The sequence below is a fragment of the Dipteris shenzhenensis genome, unplaced genomic scaffold, assembly GCF_047967505.1.
Source record: "Dipteris shenzhenensis isolate YYH24624 ecotype China unplaced genomic scaffold, Dip_SZ_1.0 scaf0077, whole genome shotgun sequence".
In the NCBI taxonomy this organism is placed as follows: Eukaryota; Viridiplantae; Streptophyta; class Polypodiopsida; order Gleicheniales; family Dipteridaceae; genus Dipteris; species Dipteris shenzhenensis.
The window spans coordinates 55,176-78,033 of record NW_028239384.1 but is presented as its reverse complement, the minus strand read 5'-3'; the positions used below and the strand labels follow the sequence as shown (position 1 = coordinate 78,033).

Genomic DNA, 22,858 nt, shown 5'->3' with positions numbered 1-22,858 from the left:
ACATTAGGTGCGTAGAAAAGCCGGATGGAGAAGAAGATGGCAAATGCTACCCGACCTACTGGATCTTTGACGTGAAAATAGGGATGAGAAACAATTTTATCCACAGAAGAATTTATACCCAATGGATTATTGGACCCGTATTAATATGATGCAGCCGAATAAATAGGACTGGCGCCTGCAATTACGGAAAGGAGTGAGTAATAAGGGCTGGAAAAACGATTTGAGGTGGCATTGTCTACGGGGAAACCACCCCGAGGCCGAGTGACTATAGTGTCTCCTACTACAGGTATGGCACTGGCTGAGCTGGTAATTGCTGTAGCTCCCCGAAAGCTCATTTAACCCCGAGGGGATGCATAGCCTGTAAAGGCAGTGACGATCATTAATGGGAAGATGACCACTCCAAGACACCAAATGAATTCCCTAGAACTGGTATAACTTCCATAATACGAACCGCAGGAAATATAAATATGAACTGCAGTGAAGAACATACTGGCCCCATTGGCATACATGTAACAAAGCAACCGGCCTCCTTTCACATCTCTCATGATGTGCTCCACGCTGTTGAGAGCCGGATCGACATGGGGTGTATGATGCATAGCTGAGAAGACGCCGGTAATGATCTAAATGACTGAACGAGGACCAGCTAACGAACCAAACCCCCGCCGATAACTTATATTGCTCAGAGTTAGATAATCTATCGAATGCTAGTTAAGTGTAGGAAATAAAGGCTATTTAAGAATCGAAAGTCATCTGGCCGTAGTAGTAGTAGTAGTATTTGGCGTATTTCGCAATCTGGGTTTTTCCTTCTGCGTACGGCCCTAACAAGCTGCCAAGCGTTTATCATGCATCTGCCTCGTTGGAGCTTGACTTTCCAACGTCGGTTACTCCCAATCCGGAGCGCCCTTTTTCCATTCATGAGAAAATCCAATGGTCAAAATCCATGCAAACACCATCATAGACCAAAATCCGAACCAACCAATCTTGTTCGGAGATACTGCCCGGAGAAATAAAGGGGTCACTTCCGAATCGAGGATAATAAATGGAGGGGAGACCGAATAAAATCATATATCGAAACGACTTCTGGCATCATCAAGTGGGTCGGAACCGCATTCGTGAGCTGACAATTTATCCGGATAAGCCGAACCTTTTGAAGTAAATGCGAAAGAAACACCGATTAGGATCAAGGAAAGTAGCAAACTGATGACTAAATAGAGATAAATAGGGGCAAATTCATAAATAGGAGGAAAATAAAAAAGAAACACATTTGGCTCGAAATAATCCCATATTCGCACGTCCAACCCCAGGTTTACCTTTTCGGTGATCTCGGTTACGGTGAGTTCCCACTTGATCCCAACTCGTGTCAATAGGGGCAGGATAGGCTGAAGGCCTCGGCGTGAATTTGGAAGCGGGGTTTGCCACAGGGGGGCGAGAGCCCAGTCTATAGCTTCCATCAACTCATCGAACGGCGGTCCGAATTGCACCAAAGGCCTCGCTACCGATTGCATATCCGGCAGGGTGGCGTCACGGATAACAAAAAGGGTTTCCGAGAGCTCACTGAGATCGCCTGGCCCCGGGCGGCCGGGGAAGTTTCTTAGCGTGCCCATGTGTTCGGCGAAGTCGTCCTGTAGAATCCTCAATTTTCCCTTGATACTCGTCGCCATTTGCTCTGTAATCATTCTTCCGTTTCCAGGCATGTCTTGTGGTGTTGGTTATTAAAGCTGGGGATATTCATGGCAGTTTAAGGCTATCCCGGAATCGAACCCGTGGAATGGTGCCGAGGGAAAGTCGATGGTGTGCCAACATGATTCAACCGTTCAACTTGCCGGGGAGTGCGAGCCAACGCTCCCCCAACAGATACGATAGTGCGAGCCCAACTTCTTGGTGGGTGCGGCGAGCCTTTGCCGCATCCACTAGAATACGCAATTCCGAAATTCCTTCCCGGAATCGATGCCTTTCCGCGGTGGGTACGCCAAAGAAAGCAAGATTGAATTTCCATTCCTTGGACAATTCTCAGTGGATTTGCACTCCATGGTCCAATTGCGGATTCTATATACGAAATTTCCATTCTCAGTGGATTTGCACGTGGCTCCCTAAAGGAAAGTGCCCACTTCTGCCCGGCCAAAGTAATCTGCCGTCCTTCCTTCCCTCCCTTCCGAATTGGCTAATATCCTGTAGGGTAGCAGACATTAGGTGAGGTGTAGCGCCGGTTCGCTCTCCCTAACGGGATAAGATCATGCGATTCGGAAGACTTCACATGCCCTTGGAGACCTTCACATGCCTAGCCCCAGCCCGAACTTGCCCTGACCTGTATGCCGGAAACCCCTAGGCTCTACTACCAATGCGGTTCCCATGTAGCAGGTGTTGGATACATAGGGGTACTGGATATCTTGGTGGGCTGCCGGAAATCGATCTGTGCGACGGAACGCACGTCGTTCTGGAAGTGGAATGGCTTAGTCCTCTAGCTAATCACGATCACGACGTGCCTGAATATCCTTCTCTGCTTTTGCCAGTAAGAATTTCTCATACCAGCCGACTTCAAGGACCGGCCCTGTGCCACCAGGCTTGCCTAACGAAAGAGGGCTAGCGTAGCTCCGGATTCCCAGTTCCCACTTGCCTGCTTGCGGGAAAGTGCCGGTCATCCATCTACAAAATTTCGTATTATTAAACAACTCGGATCAATCCTTGCTGAACTGCCTTCACCGCCCTTGCCTTAGGGCCCGGGATCCCATTAGCGCGCTTGCACGCTCGCTTCGCTCGCTAACTAATTGATCACCAACCGGAACCGAAAATGCGAAATTTTACGAATACTTACTATAGGCCGAGCAACAACAATGCATTATGGTGCTCCTCTTTCGCCACCCTAGCCGGGTTAGTGGTGGTTCCTTCAGGTGATGAGCCTCTTCACTTCAGTGGCCTTGGCTCGGCAAAGCTCACTTAGCAACACAAAACGAGGGTTTCGCTCGTTATAGGAGTTAACCAAAAACGTCTCACGACACGAGCTGACGACAGCCATGCAGCACCTGTATGAATTTTCGTTTCATCCCGTTAAGGACAAGCACACTTGTTCATATGTCAAGTGTTCATACGTCAAGTGTTCATATGTCAAGGGCTGGTAAGGTTTTGCGCGTTGTATCGAATTAAACCACATGCTCCACCGCTTGTGCAGGCCCCCGTCAATTCCTTTGAGTTTCAGTCTTGCGACCGTACTCCCCAGGCGGAGTGTTTAACGCGTTAGCTGAGCCCCCGATCCGCAGACCAAGGACGAACACTCATCGTTTACGGCATGGACTACCAGGGTATCTAATCCTGTTTGCTCCCCAAGCTTTCGCACCCCAGCGTCAGTAGAGACCCAGAAAGCTGCCTTCGCTATTTCGGCGTTCCTTCGTATATCTCCGGATTTTATCCCTACACACGAAATTCCACTCCCCTCTATCTCACTCGAGTGAATTGGTTTTGAAAGCATTCCGCCAGTTGAGCTGGCGCCTTTGACTCTCAACCTGATTCACTGCCTACGTGCCCTTTACGCCCAGTCATTCCGAATAACACTTGCCCCCCCCGTCTTACCGCGGCTGCTGGCACGGAGTTAGCCGGGGCTTCTTCCTCGAGTCTTGTCACAATCGCGCACCCGACGAAAGAGCTTTACAAGCGGCATTGCCCTTCCTCGCTAACGCGACGTTTTTCACTCACTCACGCGATATTGCTGGATCAGGCTTTCGCCCATTGTCCAATATTCCCCACTGCTGCCTCCCCACGGAGTCTGGGCCGTGTCTCAGTCCCAGTGTGGCTGATCGTCCGAAAAGATCAGCTAAGCATCTGCGGCTTGGTCAGCCTTTACCCAACCAACTACCTAATACTACGCAGGCTCATCAAACAGCGCTTTAACGCTTTATCGAAGCTTTTTCGCTTTCGTTTATTCGGGATTTGGCCCAAACTGTTTGGCAGATTCCCACGCGTTACGCACCCGTTCGCCACTTTGTTTTCAACTGTTCCATGAAGGGACGAAAACAACGTTCGACTTGCATGTGTTAAGCATATCGCTAGCGTTCATTCTGAGCCAGGATCAAACTCGGTTTTTTGGTTAAAAACGCGGAAACGAGATATTTTCTGAGTTTCCGGATAGTTTTTGCAGATTCAAGGAAATACTTGAAGACGGAGGGGATACTGGACGGTTCCTCCTCCACGCGGGAAGGGAAGGGAAGGGAAGGGAAGGGAAGGGAAGGGAAGGGAAGGGAAGGGAAGGGCGTGAAGACCTTTCTTCGAGTATTTATTCTTTCATTGATCCAGTTCAACTCTCTCTGAGCCGAACCCTATTCAATGATGATGTGATTTGGGGTTCGGAGGTTCGATAGAAACTGCTCCATGATACAAAGCCATACTTGCTTTGCATCGCCCAAACCACACTCCATGTTATGAACTTCTGTATATGCCCGACGACTCGTCTCAAGGTTTCATTTTGAAGTTCTTGTTCGAATTCCATAAGCCTGAGGCATTGCTTATAGTGAGCTTTCAGGCGCTTAGCAGGCTTCCCTTCACGTTATCCCGGTGGACCGTATTCAGTGAACAAAAGAAAGTATTTCTATGAAATTTTTCGGTTTCTTTTGCCTTTGGCTCCCAACTCCGGATGCAAGACTCGAACTTGCGGCCCATGGATTAACAGTCCACTGCTCTACCGACTGAGCTAATCCAGAACCAATATGGATGTATCCCTTCATGGAGGAGGAGACACGGGGCAGGGCCTCCCGAAGAGGATGCGATCAGTAGTCCATCGGGGAACCGCTCCGCTGATGAACCCTCGTCCTCCTCGAGGGTAGATCTAGGCGATCACTTACGGGCCGTTGTGTTGCCGGCGGGATGCGGGGATTTGAGCGGGATTTTCGGGGAGGCACCACCACTTTCAGCGTATGCTCGAAAACCCACGGTTGGAATTGGAAGTCGTCACAACAAGCCTTGCAGTCATAATGAACGGAAGTCGGATTCGAACTAACTAGAAAGGGTGGTGAGTCGGGCAGCCTGAGGCCTTCCCGCTGTGATTTCGGCAGACCTTTATCTTCCTTCCGGTCGAAATCTCCTGGAATCTCTTCGAGGAACCGAGAACGCAGAACCAGAAAACCCTAATGATTCATGCCAAGCGAGACGATTAATCTTACTTTACGTTGATCTTCGAGAGAATGAAAGAATTCTACCCGTAATGGAAGCGAAAGCAACAATCATTTCTTATTATTATACGATAACGTCGGTGACTGATACGGAATATTCGACGATGAATTTTGGATCGAATCGGAGCTTGCTTGCTTTTCGGGTGGAAAAATGGCATGCATGCATTCTATAAGGTGGGAAAATGGCAGGATTTGGAATTCGGAAAAGAAATGGCTCGGGAAATGGCGGGAAAATCGCTTGCTTTTCGGGTGGCTCTTCCGGATCAATCACGAGTCGAAACATGGTTAGGGCACTGATGTGTCTCGAGCTGATTCCGAATGCCGTCAATAGAAATCTCGTAGCATTCCCCAATTTTCTTGACGATCAACAAATGAAGGGAGAAATCTTTTCCATATTCGTAATAGCCGTCGCAGCTGCCGAAGCTGCTATTGGGTTATCCATTGCTTCGGTTATCCAGCGGAATAGAAGATCGACTCGTATCGATCAATTCGATTGGTTAAAATGGTAATTGATTCAGGTGCCATTTCCGTGGGTGATTCAGTATTGAATGAAATAATACACATGTATTGCATCCAACTGGTAGTACTATTTTTTCCCCCCAATAATTCGATTTCCGTTCCAAAAAATTATGTCATACCTACCTGAATCCCTACCTACCCCGGGGAACCATTGGAATCGTTTCGTACCGTTCTTCCCCGTATTGCAGAATTCATTCATTTTATTAGGGGAATGGGGGGGTTCCACCTTACCATCCCACGGAATGTCTGTGTGGTTACACCTCTCCTTCACGCGTGAACCGGATCAAATGCTCGCTTCCAGCCTTGGCAGCTCGGTTCCGGACGAATGATTCGGACGATGGGCGGGCAGAACAGAGTTTTTTTCTAGGGGCCTAGAACTTATGAACTTATCCAGGTTTCCCAGCCCAGAAGGGACCCCGGATTTTGGCTCTGTGCCTCGTAGCCTCGATTAGCCACGCATCAGCGGATTCAGTGGAAGGAGCTTGCCCATCGTTGAGCACTCTCGTTCTTGTGGAGTGGCTTTCAGTGGGATGAGCAGATGGTTTTGGCTGATCTAGCGGGTTCGCGTCATAACCAATCGGGGAACCCAATCATTTGAAGGCAAGAAGGCCAGCGTACGAGCAGGGAAAGTAGCACTCGTTGGAGGCGTTTGACCTGTAGACCCCGCGTTCTTGTTGTCGGGTTCCCGCGCGCGAAAACGCTAGCCTTCATGAGAGGAGAGAGGGGAAATTGGGTCAATAAAAATGTTATGGCACTTTTAGCAACGGCAAGGGCTAGCAGGAAAACTTGAGGGCAACAACACTTTTTTTTGGGTTGGGAAAGTGGCTCTTCCCCGACAGACTTCGAATCTGTTCCATGGGAATGAACAACAGCTTTCCGCTTCTTTTTCTTCCCCTCGATCCCAATCCTCTTTCGATTATTGCTGGCAGCATTCCGGGGAAGCGATCACGAATAAGATGATGAAGCTAGGCTTTGCAGGCAGGAAGAAACAGGAAGCGGTTCCCCTGCCGATGGAGGATTCATGTTGCCGGAATTGAGTATTAGAAGGATCAGCTAGGCAAAGCGGTTCCCCTGGGTTCCCGATGGAGGAGTAATTAAGCCTCCATCTCGAGTGGCGCCGTTGAAGAACCTAACCTTCTTGAACCCATTTTTCTAAACCTTTGCCAGAAGCGGAACCTAAAGCTTCTCCCGGAACCTAAAGCTTTTCCCGGAACCTAAAGCTTTTCCCGGAACCTAAAGCTTTTCCATCTGCTTTTCCCTTCATGGAAGCGCTCTGCTTTTCCCTTGCTTCTCCCCTGCACTCACCTAAAGCAGGAAACTTCTACCGAACAGGAAACTGAAGCAAAGCATATAGGTGTAACCTATCTCCTGATGAGGAAAGAAACCGGCCAGCAGGAACCTTCTCCCTCGGCACAAGTCCAGAAATGCGGTTAGCCCTTTTCTTTTGCCAGCCTTTAAACTGCCATAAATATCAAGAACGGACGGGGAAGAGCAACGGAATATAAGTACGATTTACGCGCGAATTGATTTTATTTGCTATTTCAATCTCTAGTGTTTCGAGTTCGGAATGAATATCAGTATATAACGAGGAGGTATTAGTAGCTGTTCGTCTAGTGGGTTTTGTTTCCCCCAGTTAAAAGACTTTAAGTGACATTTTCGGAGCGACTTTTAGGGCAAGAGGCGAAGCTATTTAAACAGATTCATAGCATTTTCCCAGTTCTTAGGAAGCTCTGTGGTCTGAGTTCGAGGAATAGCATGAATTACTACTATTCAGTTTGCGTTCAAGTACGCAAATGGTTGCGGAATCATTTCTAAATGGGATGGTAGAGCGTCGTGCACCGTTGCACGAATAAACAGTATAAGCTCCGTCGTGCCAGGAAATGGAACTTTAGTCGAAAGCACTGTTAGCTATTTGAGAGCATCCCCGCCTCCGAGAATGAGACGAGACAGTGAGTCGCTTCCGCTTTCCAGTTGGTGACGAATTCGGCGGCTTTTCCAGTGGGACAAAACATCAGCCCACACTGATCCAACCAAGCATGGTTTTCTTGGAAGGGGAGGAAAGAGGATTATAGGAGTTGGCTGACACTTCAGAAGGGAAGGGGGGGTTAACAAAAGAAAGCCATGGGGGAAATTGCGGCGAAAGGAGCTCAGGTCCACGAAACCTATGCGGATGCATACGATGACGCTGCCCATGAAACTGAAGTAGCAGAATCTGCCCGCGGATCAGGAGGAGCTCTCCGCGGCTGCTGAGATGGATGATAATCCTTCGGCCCTGTTTTTCCTTTCACGGTTACCTCGCCGCTGGGTGTTTTTAAGGACTTAGCCATTCTACTTGTGGTAGGACTTTCGGTGGTGAAATCCCTGTCTGAATTATCGAATAAAAGTCGAGTCGATTCTTCTCGGTTTTCGTGCATCGGGCTTAGGAATATGTCTATTTGCCAATAAAGTGGCTGGTTATACTTTAGTCACATTTTCCAGTGTTGCTCGGACTATGTTACCCATGATGGGTATTCCGTTACTAGCACATCCCGCTCCTCCTCCGATAGTATTCGCATCAACCGGCCCAGAACCAGGTGTAGCTATTTGAGAAGTTCATGTTCTTAATCTTCCGATTTGTAAAAACTCAAATGATCTATAAACTCCCATTTCAGGTTTGGTGAGAAAATCACCAAACCGCAAAAAAACACAACTTTAGGTTGAGGAACGGGGTTTCGGTATAGATGGAATAATCGTTTCGTTTCTCACGAAGGACATATTCGTGCTCAGCGAGAAAGCTTCCCCCGATCCCTCTGAATCCATTCAAATTTTCGATATCGAATCTCCCTTTTTTTTTGCGGTGCAATTTTTTGCCACACCTCCAATGACAGGTTGTACTTGTCGAAACAGCCTAACCAACTCTCCCAATCATTCGCATTCAAATCCCAAAGTTGTTCGGAAAGTCCCTGCGTCGTAGCGAAATTCTTAATATGTTCATCGATACTATACCCACGTACAATCCCGTCAGTTCTGTTATCGAGACATCCCACGGAGTCGCCCTTTTCCCTGTCATTCCTCCCTAATTAGTAAATTTCGAAGGTTCCCTCCCTTCTTTCGGATAATAACCACGCTTCGGAGCATCGTTGCACGGATAATTCCCATCTTCCGGAGCATCATCCCGATTCCCATTCTCCTTCCATCCCTCCCGGACGGAATTTGGCGGGGTGGACCATCGGAGGGAGAATAACTCGTGTCATTACTAAATTTTAGAAAATTCGAGAAGCAGTCAAGACTGGGTTTTTCCCAGAGACGTTGCTTGTAGGAAATCTGATTCAAGTTTCACCGGGAAAAACGGGATTTGAACCCGCGACTTCTGGCGTGACAGACCAGCACTCTAACCAACTAAGCTATTTTCCCAAACGTCATGAATCATCGTAGATTCTTCATCGGGATCTTTCCACTCGGCACGGCTATGCCAGTAGAGATCCGAAGGTTGAAACTATATCTTCCGCCTGAACGAGGCTTTCGAGGAAAATGAAGTGAGTGGCCGCCGTGGCGGGCCCGCGCAGCGCCGGGCGGGGGCTAGGGCTCCCTGCTTCGCACCTGAAGGCGGTGGCAGTAGGAAGGTTGGTCAACCCGTGGTCTTGTCGCATTTCGAGGGCCTCGTAGTAGTAATGGCACAATCTGCAAGTTCGGATCGGTTTTTAGGCGAAGCCAGCCGCCCCCCGGCCTTTACTCGCTATGCAGCAAGCGGAGCCACGCCCTGCCGCTCGCCCAACGCTTTTCAATTGAATTGAAAGGTCCACAGATTTCATGACCATCTAGTAGTTTGAATTGTACCATAAACCAAGAAAACGCCATGCGACAGCGCACCTTCTTTTTCTTCGGTTTCCAAGAAAGAAAGAATTGCTCGTTTTTCACGTTCTCTGCGAACCTTGCCTCCATCTGTCAAGCTTTTAGTGGTTCCACACCTGCGATGCAGTCCGAAGGAGAAATCGCAGGTGTGGATGAATTACACAAAGCGTCTGCTGCGCTCGTGTAGCCAATGGAGCTGCAGTGAAGCTTTGTGAGAAGAAAGTGGCGGGCAGCCATCCACGACACGAAGTGGATGGCTGCCTGCCACTTTCCTCCGTCTCATTCAACTGTGATAACGTTTTTTGCAAGTATTATTCAGCTTTTTCTTCTTCGTCATGCGGATAAAGCGGGCTCGCTCCTTCTGCCCCTTCCGGGATTCCCGTGGTTGTACCACCATCAATCAAATTAGTGGATTTGAAAACCATACGCCGGATTCAATTCATAATTACAGTGTTTGGTTTGGAAAACCAACCTTGGGTAATAACGGACTCGAACCGCTGACTCTCTCGGTGTAAACGAGGCACTCTACCAACTGAGCTAATTACCCTCTGCAGGGGGCTCACAGCCCTCCCTTTCCTTCTACGGTGCCTACCGGCCCGTATCGAGTCCCCCCTCGGGCAAGGTCCTCTCGTCCCCCCGGCCCTCTTGCTTGGAATTGCCAGATCATCAACTATCAAAGAGCACACCATGAGTGGTGCGTTTCTCGATGGTGTTCTTCCATTGATCGCTCGACGCTTTATCTTACTACATATCCCTACCGGTAATTCATCGCTTTGTGCCCTGAGTCGCTGCGCCATTGAAGTGCATCCATCCCTCGGCCTTTTAGTTAGAGCGAAGTGGTGGATAAGTGGCCTGGCTTCCGGTTGAAGAAGAGGGCCGCGAGATTCCCTTCCCCGATTCCCGAGAGAAATGGCGTGCGGGGCGCGAAACGCGCTCCGGAAAGAGATAACCCTCGAAGCGAAGCGCGCAAAAGCGCTTCTCCGGAGATAAAGCGCTGAGTTGCTGGGGTTCCCGTTAGGGAACCAACAAGTACCCCCATTTCCAAAACAAGAAATGGCGGAAATGGAGAAACGGCCAAATCTTAGGCAAAGGAAGGAAAATCTTTCGGAATTGACCGTCCTTCCCTCCCGTCCGGCACAAGAGATGGAGGAGCTAAAAGCGGAAAAGATATCCCAAGGGCGAACCGCCTCCGATTTGTTGTTATGGCCCGGATGGCCGGCCGGAGGTAGCCTAGAGAGGTGCCCTTAGCCACCCAAATGATACGCACTTTTGCTACGCCAGTATCTCGAACTTGTACGACTGGGGGAAATAAGAATAGGCGGCTGAGGCCCATTTGTCCTTGGTTACCTCTACTAGGGCCCTGTCGAACCGGGCAATAGCTGGTCCTTGTATATCTTTCTGGACCTTCCCAGCGCTATGTGCCCCATATCCAGTATGATACTTGTCTGTGGTAAAGAAACGCAACCTCTTCGTACCGAGCTAGGTAATCAGGAGAAAAGGGATTCGAACCCTTAACCTTTGGTTTTGGAGACCATTGTTCTACCATTGGAACTATTCTCCTGAAGCGGAAGAAAAAGGTCAAATCAGTCGTGGCTCCATTATAATACGCAAATTTATAGATCAATACAGATCGCTCTGTTTTCATGATTGACTAGCACAGATAACAATAATCCGATTTCGCAATAATCCTAGTCCAACAGGGGGAAGAGCACATTCTATACGTTTTTCTCTGGCTCTCTCGGCTTTAATCCCGAGATATTTCATCTTGTGCCGGTAGGGAGCAGAGATGCTGGAGTATCAGAGATCGACCCAGCCAAGTCGGATAGCCCTTTAGCTTCTGCTGGGGCGAATTATTCATCCAATTTGGTCATTTCTTTCAGCCATTCGGGTCAATAAATAAGCAATTTCTTCATGAAATTAGAATTTTATTGGCAAACAAATGGTTTGAATTCATTCGCTCAGCGTCGATTGCCTCTGCTTCGTGTCCCCCCATTTGGATTCGACAAAGCCAAACAACCCATTTCATTCAAAAAGGCATTCTTTCTTATCATGTTTTATTCGGAGAGCCAACAAACAATTTTTCTTATTTCGCCTCGAAGTGATCGACCATTCCCATTATTTTGGCAAACAAACCCTACGATCTCAGTCGCTTTCAGCTCCCTCGATCATTAGGCGGGGGGTAGGTCGAGCAAAGATCTCCCAGCAGCATCCAATCTCAATGCCTTCATTCGATGTTGCTTTCAGCTCCATCTCGTATTGGACCTTCGGTCTTCGACCTCAGACCAGCTTCTAACTCCCTTGCTGCCCTTCGGCCAGCTCATCAAAGAAAGAAGCTATCGTGCCAAGTGCCTTCGATGTCGCGCGTAATCTATCAGGGGTCGGTCGATCTTCGATCTTCCAGGATCTCTCTCGTCAAGCGGGTTCGAGGTGCTCGGCTCATTAGCCATTGTTTATGAAACAGATAGAGAACCCGAAAACCCAACTATTCCCTATTCTCTTCGGCCTTAGAAGCACCTTCTAGCCAATCTAGCAAATCAAGAATCTAATCCGCTCGATGCGAAGTGGGAGTTGATCATTAATATTATGATGCTCCCGAGTAAGCTTCAACTGCCGCTGGTCCGGAGTTAGAACTAGCCGTTTCTCGAAAGAGATTTGACAAGTTAAAAAAGCCCGCAAGGTCTCTCCCGACAACTGTCCCGTCTTTTTAGGCGTTTACCAGCCGAATTGGATGGTCCCATTCGGAACTACCTCTGATCGACGCAGCCAGGCGAACCACCCTTACGGGCGTTCGGACCCTTTCCCTTCGCCATCCACACCAGCCATAGAGCCTGCCCAACGATCGTTGCTCTACCTCTGGCCGTAGCCCCCGGAGACCGGTTGACTCTAGGAACCTATCACCGTGAGCATGATAGCAAGACTCCGTTTATTTGTCATGTTTTCTTCTTCGTAGTTGATCAAGAGGGTGGAAATCTGAATAACCTTGTCAGTAGTTTTTCGTTCCCTACCCCTCTCTAGCCTTCAGGAGGAGTTAGTGGTTGCCGTGGATTAGACCACTACCCTTCTAGAATACACAATTCCCAGACGCTTCTCGTGTATTCTCTTCAGGGATTATCCCTGCCTTCGGTTCGTCAATTCTGAACTGCACTCCCTGCAGCCTTATTTTCTTGCCCATCTCAAGGGACACGTGGATTTCGATATTGACGTGCGGAACACATAAACATGCCAACCCTTCTTCTCCGAACTGAACCGGATGCCAACCGCCGATTCTCATCCTCCCCCCCTACCCCCATCCGAGCCTTTCCTGCTCTTTCTGGGTGACCCAAGGCTTGATGCCAGATGATGCCTCATCTAGCACCCGTGGACCCCGTATCGGTGCGGAAACCTCATCCCAGATGCGGAACATAGTTCCATACCTTTGACTGACTGTTTTTCACAGCCCTCGGATAATCCGGTGATGTGGGAACGACATTAATCGCTTTCCACCACACCGACACGTCGTAGTGTCCCCTTTCCATTATCTCTACCAGTCTCGGTGAGAGATAGTCAGTCCATTGTCTTACCCAGGACGAAAGGACGTACTTCTCCCGTCCCGGACCCATTCGTTGAGATGAGTATCGGTATGTTCCGGAAGTCAACCTTCCACTCTTCCCAACGCCTAATGGCCGCCAAGAAGCGCTTGATGTGATGCGTCACGTGGTCTTGTCTGACCAATAGACAGCCACCACTGCAACGGGATCGGAAAAGGTCCCGACGGTGAATGCATCATTATTTTGTGCCGAAGCCAACGCCCGTGTCTGGGGGGCTTAACAAGCACCTTATACCCGGCTCCGAATAGTCGATAAGTTTCGGCTATCCGTACCTCACGGTACTCCCGGAGCCTCTCCACCAGTGGGGATAAAGTTATCGCCGATGATCTACGGACGGCGGTTATCCACTTAGGAGAGATAGGCGACACATCAATGTTCCGCCAAATAAATCGTTTGGCAGATTCGTAAGAACCATTATTAGATATTTGGCTCCTACTCGAATTGATAGTGACATCTATACGGGGCATAATCAACGATATATATTCGCCACCCGGCGGCCACCTATTACTGGGTCGTCTCCCAGTACACCAGAATTTCTGAAGATCCTATTATAACCGGATCTCCTGGCTGCGATTCGGACCACCATATGGTGGCACAAAGAAAAGCAAGGCCAAGACGAGTAAGCCCCAAGAGGCTGACCAATCTCGAAACTCCATCCTTTCGGATAGGTTTTGGTTACCACTTCGCCGCCAGAACCGCGAGCGTCTATCCCCCGGTGGGCAGAAGTCGCGAACGGGACCTCAAACGAGGTACCCCGGATCCAAGCTTCCCAACCTTGGGCTAAGTGTTCTCCAAAGAACGATTCCAGCCTCGCGCTTTGCAGGCGAAACGGAAATCTATCTGTTGCTGCTGAGAGGTTCCCTTCGGCCAGGTGAGGGGTTAGACCAAACACCCGACATAGAGATCCCCGACCGTCCGCCGATACCAGATTTGAACAGATTCCTACCTTTTCGGGGTTGGGGGAGGGACCCTCGGTTCGGGTTGGTCCGGGCTAAGCGCCATCGGTTCCCCGGAAGAACCCCATGGAATTAGAGATGGGAAAAATGAGGCTCTGGCAGCAGCCTTTGGCAGCAAGATTTTGTATTTGCCTATTCTCGCGTATCCTTTTGATAGTCTTCCGAAAATCCATAGCATTCTGAAAGTGATTGGGTTGAAAAACGAAGAGAACCCCTTCCAAGCAAGGGAAAAGCGGGTGCCGCAACGCGGGCAAGAAGCTCGGGAAGCGGCTGTAGCGCAGGAAGGAAAGGGGCTCCCGTGCATACGGGCTATGCTCATGCATTCGAAGCTCCCGTGCATACGGGCTATGCTCATGCATTCGAAACTTCCAAGCAAGCGCGGAAAAGGTGGCAACGCGGAAAACGCCAAGCGTTCTCTGCCCAAACACCACAAACTGTCATGAATATCAAAGACGGAAAGATAATGGACAGAAACAAATACGTCGGCATCAGGATCTAAAATTCGTCGTCAAATAGGAGAAAATGTTCGGCATAAAAGACTCAATCCGAGAAAGAGAGCCCTTATTCGGGAGTGGGGATTTCCCCTTATTCGGAGGGAGAGGCTTCTGAAAAAATCATGGAAAAGAGGGAAATCTGGGAATTTGGCCGACCTAATTTTGGGGTTTCCCTCCTTTCGAAAGGAGCTCCGGAAAAAACCATCCAAAAGACGAAAATCTGAAGATTTCTCCGAAAAATCACATACTTCGTGAAAGTCGTCCCCCTCTTACGGATTACTCATGAAGGGAAAGATGTAAAAGCTCAAACCGTTACTAAAAACTATTAAAGGGAAACACATCAATCTTCTACCCTTTCTAGAAAAAAGATCGGACGTTATTCCGGTTCGTATTCCCTCTCGTGAACATATTTTATAAGCCAGGTAGCCAACAAGTCATAAACATATTTATGCCAATCCCAAAATAGTCAATATTCCTGGTTCTACAGTACCCTGCGGTGATCCCACACCTATTAAAGAAGCTTCTTGAGATCCTATCAAACCAGACATAGCATGGTATAAAGAAAAGAGGGAACGAATTAGAAAATCGACAGAATAACTGAAATAAAGAAAATGATCTCCTTCGAGACTTCCCTCCTATCTCTCTATTTATAAAGATTCTTCCCATTATCCTTTCAGTCATAAAGGTTATTGGATACCTGAAAAGTATCCCCTCTTCCATTATGAGAGGAAAAAAACTTCTCCTTTTTATTTTCATTATCTGGACTATTATTATCCACACTATTCGGAGGTCGAGTATGAAAAACCCAATGCTGTGGTATTCCCTGAACCTCACTATAATTCTATAAAATCTCCCCATAGAAATGAAATAGAGAGACACTGCCTTCCCCAGAACAGAAGGAAGAAATGGCTATTCAATATCGTAAATCATTGGCGGAGCAATCGAATAGCTAACTCCTACTGTTCTCTTTTGATATGTATATGATCAGTATCACGTATGTAATACATATCTCAACTCATACGTAATATATTATTTGCCTTAATCGCTGGCAAGGCGGCTATTCGCCTCAAACGCCGCCGGCGAGGCAAACGCCTTGCGCTTTTTTCTCCGGGAATAAGGCTGCTAGGCAGGCGAGCTTAAGCTCAGCTATAGGTACCATCCTACCTCCTGATGAGGTATATAACAGTTAGAAAATACTCAATATACCTTATGCCTTTTTGCCTGCGCGTAGCGCTTACCCGACAAAAACAAAGAAAGGGGCGGGCGCGCCTTTAGCCTTTGCCATTGGACGAGTCTCACAAGGCTAGGCCAATACGCTCACCATCAAATTCCAGATCCCGAGGCTGAAGGGCGCACAGGTCTCTTCGTCCTGCATCCAAACACTGGAGACAATTCGATCATCAACCGACCGGTCTCCGTAGCTTCGATGTGGGATCTTCTTGGCTTGCAGGCTAGCAAGTAGTTCGCAAAGCGAACGAAGTGGAAGGCTTACTTTGAGCCTTCCACTTTCTAGGCTTCGCCGTATTATTTAACCATCCCATTCGGCGAAGTAAAGGCTGGAATGACTACCTCACCGTTAAGATGGTTTGAGGTGTTGATCCGGTTAACACTTCGCTAAGGGTTGAGGACTTGTTTCAACCAAGGCCTTGGGCAAGGATCGCTTGCTTCGGTCGCTGCGCTTCGCCGGCTTTCTTTGATGATCGATGAATTCCTGCCAGGTTGATGAAGTCCCTGCCGTTGGTTGGTTGGATTATACGAAGCAGGAAGGATGTGGCGGGGCAAAGCTGGATTCGCAGATTATGGAATTTGTTTGGAAGATACTGCCTTCTTGCATGATCTTTTTGATGGCGGAATTCTTATGAAATTCGGAAACCTCGGCCCAACCGGAACCCTCCGGCCACAACCCGAGAAACTGATAAACGTCAGGAACAAAACCCGAGTGGCCGTAGGACGTAATTCTGCAAGCGGAAAAAGGGACTCGAACCCTCAACTTCAGCCTTGGCAAGGCTATACTCTACCATTAAGCTATTTCCGCCAGCGGAACCAGAGCCGGGTGCGGAGCGGAGAAAGCGCTATAGCTTTCTCCGCGGCTTCGTTGTGGATTGGAACCACTGACTTGAAACTTTGATGACTTATCGACGTTCCTTTGTTGATCGATAGGCGGGGCGCTGCGCGCTTCCCTGTGAAAACGCTACGCGTTGTTTTCGACCCATGCTTGGAAAGATTCGAACTCTCAACCCCCAAATCCGTAGTTTGGTGCTCTATCCAATTGAGCTACAAGCACTTTGGTTAGCGAAACGAACAAAGGCTAAGACGGTCGGAAGACCTTCTGCGCTTCGCGTTTCCCCGGTCAGAGAAAAAAGCCCAAACTGTTTGGCAGATTCCCACGCGTTACGCACCCGTTCGCCACTTTGTTTCCAACTGTTCTCACGTGGGGCATTTGACAAGACAAGCAAAGGCGGGGCGGATCCTGCCGGTGGTACACTTCTGTTTGGGGGGTGGGGGGGGCCCCACCAAGCAGAAAACGCTTCGCTTCACCGAATCCAAACCACTTTTTTTTGCCTAAGAAGAAGGCAAAGCCAACCACCAAGGGGGGGAACCGGCTTTGCGGTTGGTGGCCCCGTAAGGACGAAAACAACGTTCGACTTGCATGTGTTAAGCATATCGCTAGCGTTCATTCTGAGCCAGGATCAAGGGTTTTGGGGGATTTTGCCATCTAAGCAATAACTTACGACGAGCCCCGGGGGGGCCGAAGGGGATAGCGTAGATCATACGCTACCCCGACGACCCCGCTACTAATGTAGGCGATTCATGCTTTCACTGCTGGCAAAAGCCAAACGGCCCCGGTCCGCCCACCATGCTGCTAGCGGACACTTCGCCGCAGCTGAAAATTCTCTCACTAGCAGGAACACACATAAAAATTCCGCTGCGAATCTTGGTTGTGCTCGCAGCAGGCTTCTGGTGCTTAAAAAAAGTTTCAAAAAGGCCCATCTCTAACGAATAATCGGTCAATAAATGCCACATACCAGCATTAAGCCCAAAATTGGAGAATGGCTAGCGCCACCAAATGACCATTCAATTGTACGGAAGGTGCAAAACCGAGGCAGGCAAGACGGGTTCGAACCGCAAACGTTCGGCTTTCAGCCGATCGATTTACCAATTTTAATCTATCTCGCTTTTTTTCATGGGAAAAAGGGTCGGGCCCCATCAAAACCCTCCCTCATCATTGTCGGCATAAATTCATTCCCCTCTCGGGAATTAAATTAAAGGGTGTTTGTGATTCGTTTTTTCGAATGTTTAGTGACAAACAGCACGAGTGTGCATGAGGGTCCGGGCTGTCAACCACGTCTCCCGATAATTCTCAGTACATATGGCAGAAAACGCCTTTCACATATCGGGGTCGGAATGGGATCGGGTGTTCCGCGTCTTACTAGGATGCCCGGACGGAACGAACACGCTTGATTAATGAACAAAAGAGTGCTAACGACAAAAGCACCGAACAGAGAAAGTGCAAATACAGCTGGTACTTAGCCTTTGATTGTTCGATCGCTACCAACCCCACAAGGAGGTCATCAATTCGCAGGTGGTTATTAAGTAAAAGGTGTAATATGAATGGCTACGCTTTTTCGAATATTCATGGATTATTATACGATAATCTTCGTTTGCTTTTTTACTGCGAGATTGGTAACGAAAATTCGTTACCGCTATTCAGACTTGACTCCCGATCTCTTCAATGCCGCCCAGCCGACGGCCGAAATAACTGACATACAGATATGGAAGTATACATATGTCTATGTCACCCCCAGTGGCTGCTTGTTCAGAACGCGCGTTTATCAGTGTTCGCGGCGGTCCGGTTGTAGTATATAAGGAATGGAGACTAAAAAGTTAATTAATTAAAAGGTACCCATCTTTCCCATTCTTTCTTCGCGAAGTGGTTAGTAATGTACAGCATTCTCAGCTCAGTTGGATAGAGCAACAACCTTCTAAGTTGAAGGTCACAGGTTCGAGTCCTGTAGGATGCAGAAAGTGCACATTGGATCATATACCGTTGGGGAATGCCTCTACTTGTTTGATTCCTCGAACTTCTACTTGTTTGATTAGTCCATTGGAACGGGTTAGGACGTGTGGATTGACCGATTTATCAATGTCTCGCGATCTCGGCTCAGAAGGTCGAAGCTTACTGGGAGAGTGGCCGAGTGGTTAAAAGCGACAGACTGCAAATCTGTTGAAGGTTTTCTACGTAGGTTCGAATCCTGCCTCTCCCAATGCCGAAGCAAATTAGGAAAGAGAAGCGAAGCAACCGAAGAATGAGAGGGGAGCGGGGAGGGAAGCTCGAACATCCAATATCTAACCAGCCAGCCCCGGCCAGCCCTTATTTGATTGACCAAGTGAAAGAAATTGCGGAGGAGGATCCTATGATTCCTATTACTGAGTGAAGCGAGGAAGTTTGATCGCTGTCATCCCGCGAACGCGAATGTCTGGTCTCTAATGTTGTAACTACTTGATATCCCTCATGCCTCAGTTCGACCACACCTAGCGGACGAACTCTCTTCGTTCGATTCCCCGATGGTGCCGGTGGTTGTCGGAGTGCCCCAAAGTCGAGTTGTCTTTCTTGCGTTGTAAATTGCCCGCATTTGGTTTCTGTTCTGGTTTGAATGACCTTTAGAATAGAATAGAATAGAATAGAATAGAATAGAATAGAATAGAATAGAATAGAAAAAAGTGTTGGCCTGTGCGCGTGTATAGCTCTAGGGCGGAGTGTGCCTCGGATCTCGGATTTCATAAACCAGCCTACTCATTACGACGGGAATTCCTATTTGTTGTCGAAAGCAAGCTATGCGATCGGGGCAGCCACGCAACGGGAAGATCCGATCCTTGGCCCAAGGTTGGCTAGAAGCAAAGATCCTTGGCCTGCGCTGCGAGCGAGCGATGTGCACCGGCCAGAAAGGATACCCCCGAGAGCAAGGCTTCGGCTTCTCCAAGGAACCTTCTGGAATTCAATCCCAGCAGCAATGTATATCTCGACCACGTAGTTGCCTCTCGGGCGACGAAATGCTCTATGCCTACCATTCGATCTCTGGATAAAGCCTTCGATCAGCACATTCCCTACGAATCGGTCTTTCTGAACAGCTCAGCCAGGATCCAACTTCCGACATACAGCTTTTCCATGATCCTCCTTTTCTAGCTTCGAGCCGGAAGCATACAGCTTCCAACCTATGGGGTCGAACAGCTAGGAACTTTCTTTCTTTTTACCCAATTTTCCATTAAATACTGCTAACCCCTGGCTAACAGGGTGAAAAAGATAGCTTATATCCTACCCGGCTTCTGTCCCACTCTCTCGATCGTCAGATCCACACCCTCCTAGATGTTCCCTATCGGTTCATCTAACGATCCACCTCGTAGCCCTCAGCTATTCTATCCTCATGGCTAGGATCTTAATCTCTAAACCACCCCCCGGTAAATTGGGAAATCAAGATTTCCCTTGCTCAGATGACGTTAGGAAAGGCTGGATGACGGTTATAGCCGTAGACGCCTATTCGCTCTAGCAAAACCATGGCTCACTAACATGGAGGTATCCGACTAAAACGGAAAACCTGCACTTAAACGATCAATATGGACCTCATCCACAAACAGCACAAACAAGGACTTCCTGAATCACCAATAATTTGAACAGTTAGGCCTTCCCATCAATTCAGCCTATTAGGCCAAGGAGTGAGTTTGAGAAGTTTAGGCTAACTACCACAACTATTACTTGATGATGCAATTCGTGGTTCGTAGTGTCGATGCAATTGATGAGCAGTGGTCGATGCCAACGCGAGGTCGAACTAAACTGATCACTGAAGGCCTTCCATATAGAAATTCTATCCCACAATGCTCCGACTCCATAACAAGAGAAAGACCCGGCCTCTGCTGATCGCCCCGAATCACGGGAATCGAAACAAGCGCTTATCAAACATGCTTCTATGGGGAACATCACCAAGACGGAAATCGAAGGGAATCGATAGAAATCGAGTCGAAGCCCAGGAATATGCTTCTAGCCAACCGGCTTCCAAAACCAGCTGGACCCGCCTACTCCGGGCCTCTTCCCTTCGGTCGAGTAATTTTCAATACCCCGAGAGGGGAGCCGGCAGGCCGACCTGCAAAGCCAACCACAAGGGGACTCCCCGGCACAGAGAGGCCCCCCATAGCATAGGGGCGAGCGGGGGTCCTGGGAGCCGGCCCGGGATAGCGCTTCATCCCGGGGCCACCGGGCTACCTTACCACCCCGCCTGCGAGGCGGGGCTACCCCCACACTCCCCTTGGGTTACTTGTTGCCCTTCCCTTCGGGCGGGTTACCTTGACAGCCCCCCGGGGCTACCCGTAGGTCGGTTTGGCAATCGGGCTACTTACCTCTCCGTAGGTCTCCGGGGTAGGTACTTGGTGCACCTCCGGGGCACTTGCCAGCCCTTCAGGTTAGTGCCTGTAGGGCATCGTTTCAACGAAACAGAACTCCTCCTCCCTCCGGTTCCCCGGGAGAAGTGGCCCTCTCAACAAATCGAGGTCTCACTCCGTGACCTACCTAAAGTATGGGTCAATACTTTTCGCTCCAATACTAGTAAAGGATGAAGGCCAAAGGTAGGGACCAAAGGATTGGGTTTCTTCCCGGGTTCTCCGCCTTGCCAGGAATAGGGCAATAATTCTAATAATCCGATAGTGATAAGGATAATGGGAATCTGATGATAATATCAATTGGGAATGACAGTAATAGTAGAATAGTAGTAATCCAATAATAATAATAAGAATCCGAGTTTTTATATCTCGTTCAGGAAAAAGGGCTTTGCGCCAAGCACACTCGGCAAAAAGGTTACTCGGATCGTAGATGGACTGGTATGAATCGGTAAAGAGGAGGCAAAACGAAAGGGTTGATAAACACGAGAAAGCGTGGGCGACCTCAAGCCAGCTACAGGGGGCTGCTGCTCCAGGTCGGCATGGTCGCCTCAATCCCTCCCGCCCTCGGTAAAGAACCGCAGGTCCGGCCAAGCCAGAGCAAGCTCCGTCTAGCGGAGCCGGGGTGTCTAGAGAAGAAAGTGGCGGACGGGGGCCCGGGTGGGTCGGGCGGAGCAGCAAGAGATTCTGATCTCCGCCCCCGGAGCTTTGCTTCCCCCGTTTGCTCACTTGGTGAAAATGGTAAACACGACAGACTCAAAATCTGTTCCATTTCAAGGGTTATCGGTTCGAGTCCGATAGTGAGCATACTTGCTTGGTGAAATTGGTAAACACGACAGACTTCGAATCTGTTCCATTTCAAGGGTTATCGGTTCGAATCCGATAGCGAGTATGGGCGTGTCTGAATTGGTTTGTTGGGCGGGCCCTTGGGGCTTGCTTGCGGGGAGCCCCAAGGGCGAGTATAACTCAATGGGTCAGAGTGTCAGATTGTGAATTTGAAAACACGGGTTCGAATCCCGTTATTCGCCAAAAACACATCATCCCAACGCTTGAATCCCGACTACTTTGCGCTGCTATCCTCATAGCGAAATAGAGTTCGAAGGAGGATGAGAACCTTCGGTCGAAGCCCAAAACAGAAGACCAATCAACGCCAACCAAGACGTTCAGCCAGGCCGAGCTGTAGACCGAAGCCGGGCAAGGGGATTGATTGGTGGATTGCCTTGATGTCCTATTTCTTGGTTGTGGCCAGAGATTCGAAAAAACCGACGGGGGGCCGGGATCGGAATCCCGGGCATGGGGTAGTGGGCAACAAGCTTCCACGCAACATCACGCGCTGTGATCTTAGCTCCGCTAGGATTACACACTCCCCCCACGCCGGGGGAACCGCTGGGATTCTGTTTTCAAGAGGAATCTCGAACTCCTAGCTCATATCGTTTCGGAGTATAAGTTTGGTACTTCCATTCCATTCCATTCCATTCCATTCCATTCCATTCCATTCCATTCCATTCCATTCCATTCCATTCCATTCAGGTTTTTCCTCTTAGCAGATTTCAATTTCTTTTTGGGAAGAGGTGAAGCTACGGAACCTGGAACAGTCAATCCAGTTAAAGACTTTACCACCAGCCCACCCATCATATATGAAATTATCCATTTCTGCCAGATCCCCTCTGAGAACCCGTTTGCCCGGGGACTGAAGAGGCCCCTAGGCGAGGTAAGTGCCGGCACAACGAAATTTCTACAAGAGAATGGCACTTTAATGAAAGGGGTTCCCAGCGCTTTCTCAGACTTCTTTGTCCGCCTCGGGAAAAACGCCTACCGTTCTTCATCTCTCTCAACTAAGGCGTTTCCTACCTCCGTGGCGAAAACGCTACCACGCGTTTCCATCCGAA

General features: G+C 49.0%; 1 protein-coding gene and 5 non-coding genes across 6 annotated transcripts; 3 read left to right on the top strand and 3 right to left on the bottom strand.

Annotated features, from left to right (window-relative positions):
• Window positions 1-596: 596 nt before the first annotated feature.
• On the bottom strand, window positions 597-2,400 carry LOC147879176 (uncharacterized). The gene has a single exon (XM_087372296.1). It carries the CDS (start codon window positions 1,692-1,694, stop codon window positions 1,062-1,064), a length of 633 nt encoding a protein of 210 aa, XP_087228422.1. The 5' UTR covers window positions 1,695-2,400; the 3' UTR covers window positions 597-1,061.
• A 6,594-nt stretch (window positions 2,401-8,994) lies between these two features.
• On the bottom strand, window positions 8,995-9,068 carry TRNAD-GUC (transfer RNA aspartic acid (anticodon GUC)). The gene has a single exon. It is a non-coding gene; the product is annotated as a tRNA-Asp (tRNA).
• Window positions 9,069-9,980: 912 nt separating this feature from the next.
• On the bottom strand, window positions 9,981-10,053 carry TRNAV-UAC (transfer RNA valine (anticodon UAC)). Its single transcript has one exon. It is a non-coding gene; the product is annotated as a tRNA-Val (tRNA).
• Window positions 10,054-18,725: 8,672 nt separating this feature from the next.
• On the top strand, window positions 18,726-18,808 carry TRNAC-GCA (transfer RNA cysteine (anticodon GCA)). The gene has a single exon. It is a non-coding gene; the product is annotated as a tRNA-Cys (tRNA).
• A 2,884-nt stretch (window positions 18,809-21,692) lies between these two features.
• TRNAL-CAA (transfer RNA leucine (anticodon CAA)) lies at window positions 21,693-21,776 on the top strand. The gene has a single exon. It is a non-coding gene; the product is annotated as a tRNA-Leu (tRNA).
• Window positions 21,777-21,924: 148 nt separating this feature from the next.
• On the top strand, window positions 21,925-21,997 carry TRNAH-GUG (transfer RNA histidin (anticodon GUG)). Its single transcript has one exon. It is a non-coding gene; the product is annotated as a tRNA-His (tRNA).
• The last annotated feature ends 861 nt before the right edge of the window (window positions 21,998-22,858 follow it).

Excerpts from the sequence above, each read along its gene's own strand:
- LOC147879176 (XM_087372296.1), bottom strand. The coding sequence starts at position 1,694 with ATGCCTGGAAACGGAAGAATGATTACAGAGCAAATGGCGACGAGTATC.